Below are 13,090 nucleotides of genomic sequence, written 5' to 3'. Positions count from 1 at the left end.
CCGCTGCACCTTGGCCGTCTGGCAGTGCATGCACGTTCTGGCCCATTCACTGACTTGCTTGCGGAGACCGTGCCAAACTAACCTGCTGGAGACCATCCGGACGGTTGTCCTGATGGAGGGGTGCGCTAAGTTATGAATGGAGTCAAAAACGCGTCGCCGCCAAGGTGCCAGAACGACGGGACGGGGCTGGCCGGTGGTGACGTCACAGAGTAGGGTCCTCTCACCTGGGCCAACGGGGAGGTCCTGGAGCTGCAAACCGGAGACTGCGGTTCTGTAACTCGGGATCTCCTCGTCTGCCTGCCGCGCCTCTGCCAGCGCCTCAAAGTCTACCCCTTGGGAAAGGGCATGAATGTTAAGGCGAGAGAGCGCGTCCGCCACGACATTGTCCTTACCCGAGACGTGCCGGACATCCGACGTGTATTCAGAGATGTAGGACAGATGGCGCTGCTGGCGGGACGACCAGGGATCGGACACCTTCGTGAACGTAAAGGTAAGCGGCTTGTGGTCCGTGAACACGGTGAAGGGCCTACCTTCTAAGAAGTACCTGAAATGCTGGATTGCCAGGTATAGTGCCAACAGTTCCCGGTCGAAAGCACTGTATTTGAGCTTGGGTGGCCGCAGGTGTTTGCTGAAAAAGGCCAGGGGTTGCCAGCGACCCACGATGAGTTGCTCCAGAACCCCACCGACTGCCGTGTTAGATGCGTCCACTGTGAGGGCGGTAGGGATGTCCATTCTGGGATGCACTAGCATCGCGGCGTTTGCCAAGGCTTCTTTCATTTTAATGAAAGCGGCGGTGGACTCCTCGTCCCAGGTAATGTCCTTGCCCAGACCCGACAGCAGGGTGAACAGGGGGCGCATGATTCGGGCAGCTGAAGGGAGGAAGCGGTGGTAGAAGTTTATCATACCTACGAATTCCTGAAGGCCTTTGATTGTGGTGGGTCGGGGGAAATGGCGGACCGCGTCTACCTTAGCGGGCAGAGGGGTTGCCCCGTCTTTAGTAATCCTGTGGCCCAGGAAGTCGATGGTGTCGAGCCCAAACTGGCATTTGGCCGGGTTGATTGTTAGACCGTATTCACTCAGTCGGGTGTAGAGTTGACGGAGGTGGGACAGATGCTCCTGACGACTGCTGCTGGCTATGAGGATGTCGTCCAAATAGATGAATGCGAAGTCCAGGTCGCGTCCCACCGCGTCCATTAACCGCTGGAACGTCTGTGCGGCATTCTTCAGGCCGAACGGCATGCGGAGGAACTCGAAAAGGCCGAACAGGATGATGAGTGCCGTTTTGGGGACGTCGTCCGGATGCATCAGGATTTGATGGTATCCCCGGACGAGGTCTACCTTGGAGAAGATCCGTGCACTGTGCAGGTTCGCTGCAAAGTCCTGAATGTGCGGCACAGGATAGCGGTCTGATGTGGTAGCCTCGTTCAGCCTGCGGTAGTCGCCGCATGGTCTCCAGCCCCCTGTCGCTTTGGGCACCATGTGCAGGGGGGAGGCCCATGAGCTGTCGGACTGCGGGATGATCCCCAATTCCTCCATCCTCTTGAACTCCTCCTTCGCCAGTCGGAGCTTGTCTGAGGGAAGCCTCCGAGCACGGGCGTGGAGGGGTGGTCCCTGGGCCAGGATGTGGTGCTGTACGCCGTGTCGGAGCATGGCTGCCGTGAACTGCGGTGCCAGAACCGATGGGAAATCCGCCAGGACTCTGGTGAAGTCATTGTCGGACAGTGTGATGAGTCGAGGTGTGGGGCTGGCAACTGGGCTTCTCCCAGGGAGAACGTCTGAAAGGTCTCAGCGTGGACCAGTCACTGCCTCGGCAGGTTGACCAGCAGGCTGTGAGCCCGCAAAAAATCTGCACCCAGAAGCGGTTGGGCTATGGCGGCCAGTGTGAAGTCCCACGCGAACCGGCTGGAGCCAAACTGTAGCTGTGTCCCGGCCGCTTGTCCCACACATACAGGAGGCTATCCCGATAGCCAGCCGCCGTAGCCATCAACGGCGGCTGGCCCTGGCGTTTCCCGGGAACTTGCAGGGTGGGCTACAGCAGTGGGCTTCTGCACCCCACCGCTGGTGGTAGAAGCACCATTGTCTGTTGGGCTCCTCACCCCTGCCTCTGGGGTTAGCGGGCTCTGTGGCCGGGCCTGGTCTGGTTTGCTGCTGGGAGCGTGAGGTGATCTGTGCGACGGACTTCCCACTCACCTTCTTGGCGTTCCACAGCAAGTCCGCCCGGGCTGCCACCTTCCGGGGGTTGCTGAAATCTGCGTCGGACAGCAGCAGGCGTATGTCCTCGGGCAGCTGCTCCAGGAATGCCTGCTCAAACATGAGGCAGGGTTTGTGTCCGCCGGCCAGAGACAACATCTCATTCATTAAAGCCGATGGATGTCTGTCTCCCAAGCCATCCAGGTGCAGTAAACGGGCAGCCCGCTCACGCCATGAGAGTCCGAAAGTCCTTATGAGCAGGGCTTTGAATTCCGTGTATTTGCCATCCGCTGGGGGAGGCTGTACGAACTCCTCAACCTGGGCCGCTGTGTCCTGGTCGAGGGAGCTCACCACGTAGCAGTAACGTGTGTCCTCTGAGGTTATCTGCCGAACATGGAATTGGGTTTCTGCTTGCTGGAACCACAGGTGAGGTCGCAGCGTCCAGAAGCTTGGCAGTTTCAACGAAACTGCATGAACAGATGCGGCCTCATTCATCTCCGGTCCAAATATCGTTTGGACCGTCGGGGTCACCAATTGTAGCGGTGTGCTACACGCAGCGCTGAAATAACGACACGGAGTTGGTAAACTGCAGTTAAAGAAGATTTTATTCAAACTTCGCGGCTTCGCTTTAAAGCCTCCCTGATCCCGCCCTCCCCGGGCGCGGATGCTGTAGGAGGCACGTATTCACAGTCCCGCGCGAGCTTTTCCCTTTGTTAGTGAAGCAGACCTGGTGCCCTTTTGGGATTGGCCTTTATGCCGGCGCGCTGGCTATTTGTGAGCCGGTTCGAGTGCGCTAGGAAGTGGGTCGCCACATTACCACATTTTTCTACAGAAGTGGTTTGTTATTGCTGCCTTCTGGTCAGTGTCTTTACAATACTGGTGACCCCAGCCATGATCAATTCTCTTCAATGGTTGTCTGCCTGGCGTACGTGGTCGCGTAACCAAGACTTGTGATATGCACCAGCTGGTCATATGACCATCCACAACCTGCTCCCTTCGGACTTCACGTGACACTGATCTGGGAAGGGGTGGTAAGCAGGTGTTACACTTGGGTGACCAAGGGGACCTGCAGGCTAGTGGAGGGAAGGAGCACGCTACACCTGCTTTGGTAGAAAGGTACAGTATCCCGACCCTGCCACCCAAATCTATCTACTTATGCAGCACATATCTATTTAAATTATTACATTAATAAATAAATTTGTAAGGTCCCAAAGCTGGCTTTGGCTTTTAGTTCTGAAGGTGAATTAGATTTATCATAGTAACATCACTTGACACTTTTTCCATTAACTTGTTTTGCTGAGATTAGAGAAGCTTAACACGCCCAAGGGATTTGTTCGGTTTTTAGAAACTTTTTATCCTTGTTTCTGTGTAATTTTTCCTTTTGACAAGATTTAAAATTCACCCTATGTTTTGAATTTTTTGCTACTTACACCAGCAAACCTTTCTCAAATGAAATAAATTATTTGTTCCTAAATTCTATCAGTTTAATAACATGTCTTAAAAATTAAATCCTTTTATTGTCAGCAAAGCACTTCGTTGTTTTCTTTTGTCTTTGTATAGAGAGTGTTCTGATCCTAATTATATAACAAATATTAAACAACTTCATTCTTTTCTTACATTACAGCACGAAAAGAAGGCAGGTATCGAGAACCACCACCAACACCTCCAGGTTATGTCGGAATTCCAATTGCAGACTTCCAAGAAGGTCATCGGCATCCAGCCATGAAGCCTCCAGATTATAATGTAGCACTACAAAGGTCACAGTTTGTGGCAAGATCTTGTGATACACTTGGCCATTCGCCTGTACAAAGTGCAGGTCCACATGTGGTCAGTCACTCACAGGTTAGGCCTCTCAGTCGGCCTCAGTGGTACAAGCCAAATGAATCAGACCCCAGACTAGTTCATCTTCAGCCTCAAGGTTTACCATCAGAAGATGAGGATGGTAAGTAAGAAGTTATTGTTTTGATCTGTTAGATGTATTTTTTATAGTTAATTACTAATGCTGGTGGCTGTAGACTTTAGAAGAGCATAAGGTGTATTAAGATACAGTTGTGAATACAGAAATATAATTGAGGTATGTTATTTGTCAAGTGACAGAAATTGGCATGATAATGAAAAGAAAATGTATTTCTGTGGAGAATATCTTTATTAAGAGCAACATGCAAGGAACTTCTGCAGTCAATCCATGAAGTGAGATTTTTTTAATCATTGTGATGTCAATTTAAAAAAAATGTTAGGGTTGGAAATAAGGCCATTAAGACCGTAAGACCATAAGATATAGGAGCAGAATTAGGCCATTTGGCCCATCGAGTCCTCTCTGCCATTTTCTTCATGGTGGTGGAGAAGAGTAGTAGTAGTGAGCATCATTTTTAGGGTATCCTCCAATCCTCTGATACCTCACCTGTTGCTAAGGATGATTTAAATATCTCTGTTGATATAGTTAGGAAAGGTGGGAGAAGGCTCAAGTTGAGCACAGAGGACAGCTGTTACATGATATGGCTTGCATGTTTGTCTACTGTCCATTATGCATTAGTAGAGGATATGAGATGCAAGATAATTGAATCAAGGCTCAAAGGATTTCACTTCCAGTCCAGATAAGTCGCACTCAGTCATTGTAATGGAAACTGAGGAAGAGAAAGCAGAGGCAACAATATACATATTTAATAATTTATAGAGAAAATATTGTCACTGGACTGATGTATATTTGGTAATGCCTATCTCTGGGAGCCAAACAACTTATTGGAAATCTGAAGTGAAGACAGCAAATCATGGAAGTAATCAGCAGGTCAGGCAGCATCTGTGGGAATAAAAATCAGGGTCAACTTTTCAAGTCAAAGACTGCATTAGAGCCAAAAATTTGTGAAAATATGTTACTTTAAACGTGAGACATTTGAAATGAAAAAAGACAAAGGAATATGTTATATCTGTAAACTGCAGAGCTGTTTCTGAACAGAAATTGAAAGGAAAAGATTAGAAATACTGGCAATGTCAGACATACTACACATTGTGGAGAAAGAACAAATATTAATAATTCATTAACCTTATTTAACACAGTTCACACATTCACCTTTAAACATTTAGTTATTTAATTTCCATTTTCCTAATGTATATTCTTTATTTTTGCCATTTGTCTGTACTTTTATCTAATGAATCTTTCCTATTGTTTCTATTAGCTGGTGTACATGCTTACCTGTATGGTTTGACCCTTCTGATGTGCTCTGGTTATCATTAACCATTGAACTGCTCTATTCAAAAGGATCATCTGGGATTTAAGGGTTTGATAGTACTTGATTTGTATGAGATTTGTAGAGAAGTGCTGTTGAAGAATTTGCTATAGGTTCTGAAGTCTTTAGGGGTAATATGATGGAAGTTAGAATTATATTTTGTCCTCTAAACTTCTGCCAGATGTCTTTGTTCCCAGTGGCTTACGTAACCACTGTTCCAGGAACCAGTGTGCAGTCATAAATAAAAAGAGGGTCATGGACCAGGTCTGCTAGCTACAAAATGGAGGAATGTCAGATAAATGGCACTCGAATCTTTCAGAAATTCATGGCAAATTCAGTCATGCCCATGGATTCCTTTCAGAACCCCTAACTTCAACTAGCATGATTTACTCCATTCTGTATGTTAATAAGTGGTCAGGTAGGGAATATAACCAGACATAAACATAGCTTTGGTGGGAGGCAATGCATTTACTGTTAAACTACATATGAAATATTAATAGTGATTTTCTTTTCTTGAGAGTATATAACTATGGGAAATTAACATAGTTGCCTCCCTAAATTGATTCTTAGGTTTAAGAGTTCAAATACCAGAAGACATAAATATGTAGTGTTAGGGTGATAAGATTTGAAGCAGTAATAAGGTGCTGGAACAAATTATTTGGAAGTAATAAACAAAGGATATCAATTAATGAAGCAGCTCCTTGTTTCTGGAGGGATAAAGGATTTAGTTAAAGTACAGTACATGGATTTGAAATGTTTTTATTTTTATTGAAAATAATATTCTTTTATAATTCTGTTCCATGTTTTATTTACCAACTGAACCATTTGAGGAAGCCAGTGTCTGCATTAATAAGATTTGATCACATTCATTATTTAAAATGTACATAGAAAAATTTCCAAGTTTAATAAAACAATCAAAAATGACTAGCTTAGAAATTTTCCCAACAATTACTGCTGTTGTGGAACTAGCTAAAGATCTTGGGTAGTTGCAATGAAATGGAAGAGAATCAGCTGGGCACAGAGATGGAGGGTAGGAAATCTCAAAAGCCAAATCAACTTGTCAATGGGTGGGGTTCATCATCAGCTGTTGAGTCATTGCAACAATGGGGTATTTACTATTGAGAATGAAGTGTCAGATTGTAGTGCTGGGAGGCACCCCCAGGGAAGAGCTGTGCTGCGGACTAGATTTTTAACTGCATACAGCCGGTTTCCAGAACTTAATATGAAGTTTCTGTGAAGTGGACCTTGGCTTTAAAACCTGCCTTTCCTGTGCAAGTTGGATTCCATTGTGCACTGCACACCTTGGTATAGAGAGTAAAGCAAGAAGCAATTGTGTGAACTTTTACAAAAGACACAATCAATATTGTAGTACAGTCTAGAACTTGTAGGGCAACAACATCTCAGTAAAAATTCATGGAATGAGGCTATTCATAGCTAGAATTAAAGAAGACCGTGGGAAGATTCTTTTAGAAATATTTGTAGTATGTACAATTGCTTAAAGGCAATGGATCAGAAAAGGGAAGGCAATGTAAGATCCATCATCTACCAGCAGTTGCATAATCTTGTTTTATTTACCCAGCAGTAGAGCTGCTCGTAGTTCATAGCTTTGGATGACTATATTTGCTGAACTTCTGGACTACTACAGGGAATTGAGATACTTCAAAACATATATTAAGGCTTTAAGTGTATGGTAGCTATTTTTTAAGGTAGCTTAATGGTGATTATATTTTTCAAGAAAAATTGACCATTAGATATAAATCTCAGGTTAGTGGAAATCTGTTCAGACAACTGCAAACTAGAACAATCACTTCAGTCAGGCATGGGTCAGAGATCTTATTGTTTAAATTTTAAAAAACAACACAAACTTCAAACAGGAAAAAACAACTACATATATTGTATGATATAAACTGACAACAGATTTTTGACTTAGTTATTTAAGATGTCATTGGAGTTGTGGAACAATGGCTGAGTGGTCTATTATATGTGTATATCATATGTTTTATTGTTTTGGCATCACTGCAATTTTGTCAATTTCTCAGGAATCTTCCATCACTTGATGTCACTGTAAATGGTGACGTTTTTGCTGCTTAAGGAGCTTTGGCTTAGTCACTGTGCAGCACAGAAGGGAGGACATTATTTGGGTTATTTGCTAGATCGATTCTTCATAAGTCAGTGGTGAGGGAGCAAGAAGTGTAATTGCAAGAATCAGCTAAAAGAACAGCAGTAAGGAACCACAGTCTTTGTAGTTACAGAGTCCATTTTGCTCTTTTAATTGAAAGTTACGCCTGCAGGGTAGTTGAACCAATTGACATTGCAGCATTTAATAGAAAGCCGCTGATCAGAATTAGATTTAACATCACTGGCATATGTCATGAAAATTGTTAATTTGCAGCATTATACTGCAATATACAATAATAAAAGCTATAACTCACAATAAGGTGTGTGTGTAAATATAAAATTGCATGTGTGCACAGTTGCAGAAAAGGTTTGTGAACCCTTTGCAATTACCTGGTTTTCATAATTTCATTAATTACTCATAAAATGTGATCTAATCTTCATCTTAGTCGCAGTTATAGATAAACACAATCTGCCTAAGCTAATAATATGCAAACAATTGTGCATTTCATGTCTTTATTGAACACATTGTTTAATCATTCACAGTCCAAGCTAGAAAAAGTATGTGAACCCTTGTACTTAATAACTGGTAGAACCTCTTTTAGCATCAGTAACCTCCACCAAACATTTCCTGTAGCTGTTGATCAGAGTTGCACAATGGCGAGGGGGAATTTTAGACCATTCCTCCATACAAAATTGTTTCAGTTCATCAGGTTTTCTGGGATATGTTGCATGAATGGCCCTCTTCAGGTCATGCCACAGCATCTCAATTGGGTTAAGGTGGCATTGGAAGATCCCACTTATTGTGGCGTATGGAGCATAGGTGCTCAGCGAAGTTGTCTCCCAATCTGCATCAGGTCTCTACAATATATAGGAGGCCACACTAGGAGCACCAGATATAATGATGACTCCAGAAATCTCACAGGTGAAATGTCACCTCACCTGGAACGTCTCTTTGTGGCCCTGAATGGTAGTGTAGGAGGGAGGTGTGGCACGTTGTGCTTGGAAGGATAAGTTCCAGGATGGAAATTAGTGGGGAGGGATGAATGGACAAGGCAGTTGCATAGGGAGCAATTCCTGCTGAAAGCAGAAAGTGAAGGGGGAAGGAAAGATGACCTTGGTGGTGGGGTCCTGTTGGAATTGGCAGAAGTTACAGAAAATTATATGCTACATGCAGAAGCTGGTGGAAATTTGCAATTGCTTTTGGTGACATGTCAATTCTCCTCAAACTTTGAATGAAATATAGCTGCTGTTGTGCTGTCTTTGTAATTGCATCAATATGTTGGGCCCAGGATAGATCCTTGAAGGTGTTGAAACTGCTTATTTTTCCACTTCTGATCCCTTGATGAGGACTGGTGCGGATTACCTCAACCTGAAGTTCACAATCAGTTCCTTGGTCTTAATAATGTTAAGTGGAAGGTTGTTGGTGCAACACCACTCAACCAGCTAATCTATCTCACTCCTGTAACTCTTCTTGTCACCATCTGAAATTCTGCCAACAATAGTCATGTCATTGGCAAAATTATAAATAGTATTTGAGCTGTGCCTAGCTACACAGTTGTGCGTGTAGAGAGTACAGCTGTGGGCTAAGCACAAATGCTTGAGGTGTGCCAGTGTTGAAGCAGGTAAGAGATGTCCTTGAACATTCCTACCATTTGGTTGGTGCAGGTTTTTAGAGCCTGAGCAGGTACACCATACAGGGCCTGATGCCTTGCAAGAGTTCAACCTCTTGAAAGATGCTATGACATAGGTGCCAAGACACAGATGCTGCAGGGATTTGCACAAGTATTTTTTTTTCCTTTTGAAGTGTACATAAAGCTCTTTGGGTTCAACTGGGAGTGAAGCCTCACAGCCATTCATGATGTTAGGAAGTCATGACCTGTAAATGCTGCCAGAGCTGACATGTATCTGATTTTATTTCTAACCTATATCAGAATTATTTTTTTTCACCCTTAAAATAGACTTCTGTAGGTTATACCTGGACTTATTGTATAGCTCTGGATCACAGGTTTTGAATGCCACAGATTCAGTCTTCAGCAGACTATGAATCTCCTGGTTCATCCATGGCTTTTGGTTTAGGTATGTCCTGTATGTTCTCAAAGACATTCATTCACACAGGTCTTGATGTTGGTGATAATTGTGGCGCATTCATTCAGGTCCTCATAATTGGTGCTATGTTCAGCTACGCTCTGGGAGTAGAAGTGTAGTCAGGACTTCGAACTTCCCAAAGTGTGGGCATGGGATGATTCTTAGAACATAGAAGCATAGAAAACCTACATCACAATACAGGCCCTTTGGCCCACAAAGCTGAGCCGAACATGTCCTTACCTTAGAAATTACCTAGGGTTACCTATAGCCCTCTCTTTTTCTGAGCTCCATGTACCTTTCTCGGAGTTTCTTAAAAGACTATCTTATCTGCCTCCACCACCGTTACTAGCAGCCCATTCCACGCACTCACCACTCTCTGTGTAAAAAAAAAAAAAAACCCTGACATCTCCTCTGTACCTACTTCTAAGCACCTTAAAACTGCCCTCTCGTGCTAGCCATTTCAGCCCTGGCAAAAAGCCTCTGACTTATCCACATGATCAATGCCTCTCATCATCTTGTACACCTCTATCACGTCACATCTCATCCTCTGTCACTCCAAGGAATAAAGTTCACTCAACCTATTTTCATAAGGCATTCTCCCCAATCCAGGCAAAGTCCTTGTAAATCTCCTCTGCACCCTTTCTATGATTTCCACATCCTTCCTGTAATGAGGCAACCAGAACTGAGCACAGTACTCCATTCTTGATAGTGGAATAACAATGGTCTAGTGTATGGGCTCCTCTGGTTCCACAGTTGTATGTTGCGGGTAGTTGTTCAGAGTTTTCTTCAAGCTGGCATGGTTAGAATTTCCTGCAATGATAGGGAAGGTGTCAGTGTGTGCAGTTTCATGCCTGCTCAGCTCCTGCAGTACCTGCCTGATGTTGGCCTGAGGTGCAGTGTACACTGCTACCAGGATGTGGTGGAAAATTCCTTTGGCAAATTAAATGAATTTGACCGCTAGATGTTCCAGGTCAGGGGAATAGGAATGAGACAGAATTGCCATGTTTGTGCACTGTATTGAGTTAATCATAAAGCATATTCCATCTCCTTTACCTTTAAAAGTCTGAGTTGGCCTGTCTTTGTAGAAAATATGAAGCCATTGGGCTGCAGCTCTACATCCAAAATTGTTGGAGTGTGCCACATTTCTGTAAAGCAGAATTCATGGCATTCCTCGATGGCCCTCTGTTACAACAATCTTGCTCTGAGGTCATCAGTTTGATTTTCCAGAGACTGTACTTTCACTAGCAGAATAGTGGAAAGAGGATGTCTAAAGCCTCTGCCTTTCAATTGTACTTGCAGACCGGTGTGGTGTCATCGCTTTTGTCTTCTTAAAGGGGAACTGCACTTGCTACACAAGTTTGCCATACAAATGGAACAAACAAAAATTTAATAGTAATAGAGACAGCATGGTGAGGAGGGTTGCTGTTGTTCTTTGCGGTCAATAGCTAGAATCTAAAAGCCTGTTTTGCTAGAGCTAGGGTTTGGTATTTATGATCTGAGCTGGAAAAACTAGGAGAAGGTACAATAGTTGTACAGGTAGGTAACAATTACAAAGGACATACTAAAAAAGTCCTGCATATCACCATGAGGAGCTAGGCACCAAATTAAGAAACAGAACCTCATCTCTGTATTGTTACTTTAGCAATATTCGTAATGGTAAAGGGCACAAAGGAGTGTAGAGCTTATACTCTATAAGTGTCAATCAAAAAAGTTATATGGTAGAAGTGGGATTCTAGTCCATGGGGCATTGGTATAAGTACTTGTGAAAGTAGGAGCTGTACATTTGGGATATCCTTCACCTGAAGCATATTGTGACCCAACGTTCTTGCAAGCTGTGTGATTTGGAAAATAGTGTGGATTTTAAACCAGTGATGGAAAGAATGAAAGTTGCATAAAAGGTTGGAGTTAAAAAAAAAACATAAAAAAGAAAAAAAACTAGGTAATCTGCTTCTGAATGCCTGTAGCGTTCAAAACAGAGCAGATGGACTAATGATACAAATGAAAATAAATATGATCTGTTAGCAATTGCAGAAGTGGTGTTGACATAGATTAAGGTGTGAATATTGAAGGACTCATGGCATTTAGAAAGGATAGGAAGCCGGGGTAATGGTGGAGGAGCATCTCTTGATTAGTGATGGTGCTCTTGGCACAATAGAGAAGATCCACTTCATTTCAGGAAATCGTGACGCAGAAGCAGTTTGGTTGGAGATGAGAAATGATGGAGCAAAGAAATCAATTGAAGTAGACATCTAACAGTCGTATTTGTTTATACTATATAACTCTGAAGGGAAAATCATGTTTAACCAATTAATCGGATTTTTTTGAGGTGTACTAAGATTTCCAGGGGGCATTTGATAAATTACTGTATTCAAAGATTATTTCTGAAAATAAAAGCTCGTGGTATAAGCCGTAGTATAGTGGCTCTGTAACAATAAACACAAAGCAAGTATAAATGGGTCTTTTTTTTTCTTGATTGACGAAGATGTAATAAGCTTTAAGTTGCAGGGATTAGTTCTGGGTCTGGGCTTTATTAATTATATGTGGTTGAAAAGATAGAAGGTAGGATTGCTAAGTTTGGTGATGATGCAAAAGTTGGTTAGGAAGTAGGTTGTGCAAAACTGTAGATCCAAAATCTGTAAGCATGTACTACAGACTCAAGGACAGCTTCTATCCCACTGCTATCAGAATCTTGGACAGACCTCTGGTATGAAAAGGTGGACTCTTGAACTCACAATCTGCCTTATGTTCTTGCACTTTATCATTTACTTGCATCGTACTTTTTTTTGATAACTTTTACGTTTTATTCTGCATTGTTACTGCTTTATCTTGTTCTACCTTAGTGCACTATATAATGACTTGATCTCTATAAACAGTATGCAAGACAAATTTTTCACTATATCTTGGTAAATGTGACGTTAATAAACCAATACCAATACTAGTGAGATCACAAAGGATATAAGTAGATTAAGTGGCTGGGCAAAGGTCAGGCAAATGGACTTTAATGATAGGAAAATTGAAATTACCCATTTTGGCCGGAAAAATAAAAAGGAAGCTTTTTTTTCTAAACTGTGAAAGGTGGTTTGAAGAAGGATTTGGGGATCTTAGTGTTTGATTAGCACAAGGCTGGTGTTGTTATTGGTTTCCTTACTGAAGGAAGACTGTTAATATTGGAAGTAGTACAGAAAAGGTTTACTAGAACACACAAATGGAATTGCGTCCAGAATAGCCTGATGAGAACAGATTTTATAGGCTGGGCTTCTATCTGCTGGATTTTGGAAGAGTATAATGTGACCTGATTGATGTGTACGAAACTGAGAAAGGAGGTCTCACCTATATAAAACAAAATCAGGTAAATTATTTTTTGTTAGAAACAAGTCTTTGGAACTCCGTAAAATATTTCTAAGTCATAGGTTAATCAGAACTTGGTAAGCAAAGAGTTAAATAATTTCCACAGGCTGATGGAAATAAGTATG

The 13,090-nt window shown here is 43.0% G+C and overlaps 1 protein-coding gene across 7 annotated transcripts in view; it reads left to right on the top strand.

The window, feature by feature from the left end:
* rapgef2b (Rap guanine nucleotide exchange factor 2b) overlaps window positions 1–13,090 on the top strand; it is a 375,793-nt gene that overhangs the window by 349,781 nt on the left and 12,922 nt on the right. For all 7 annotated transcript variants that reach the window (XM_073042996.1, XM_073042998.1, XM_073042995.1 and 4 more), the window contains one exon: window positions 3,815–4,132. In XM_073042996.1, the coding sequence (XP_072899097.1) occupies window positions 3,815–4,132 (318 nt within the window). The remainder of the gene's footprint in view (window positions 1–3,814; window positions 4,133–13,090) is intronic.

The sequence above is a fragment of the Hemitrygon akajei genome, chromosome 4 (assembly GCF_048418815.1).
Source record: "Hemitrygon akajei chromosome 4, sHemAka1.3, whole genome shotgun sequence".
NCBI classification, from domain to species: Eukaryota; Metazoa; Chordata; class Chondrichthyes; order Myliobatiformes; family Dasyatidae; genus Hemitrygon; species Hemitrygon akajei.
The sequence above is the reverse complement of the archived record's forward strand: the minus strand, read 5'-3'. Positions and strand labels throughout refer to the sequence as shown.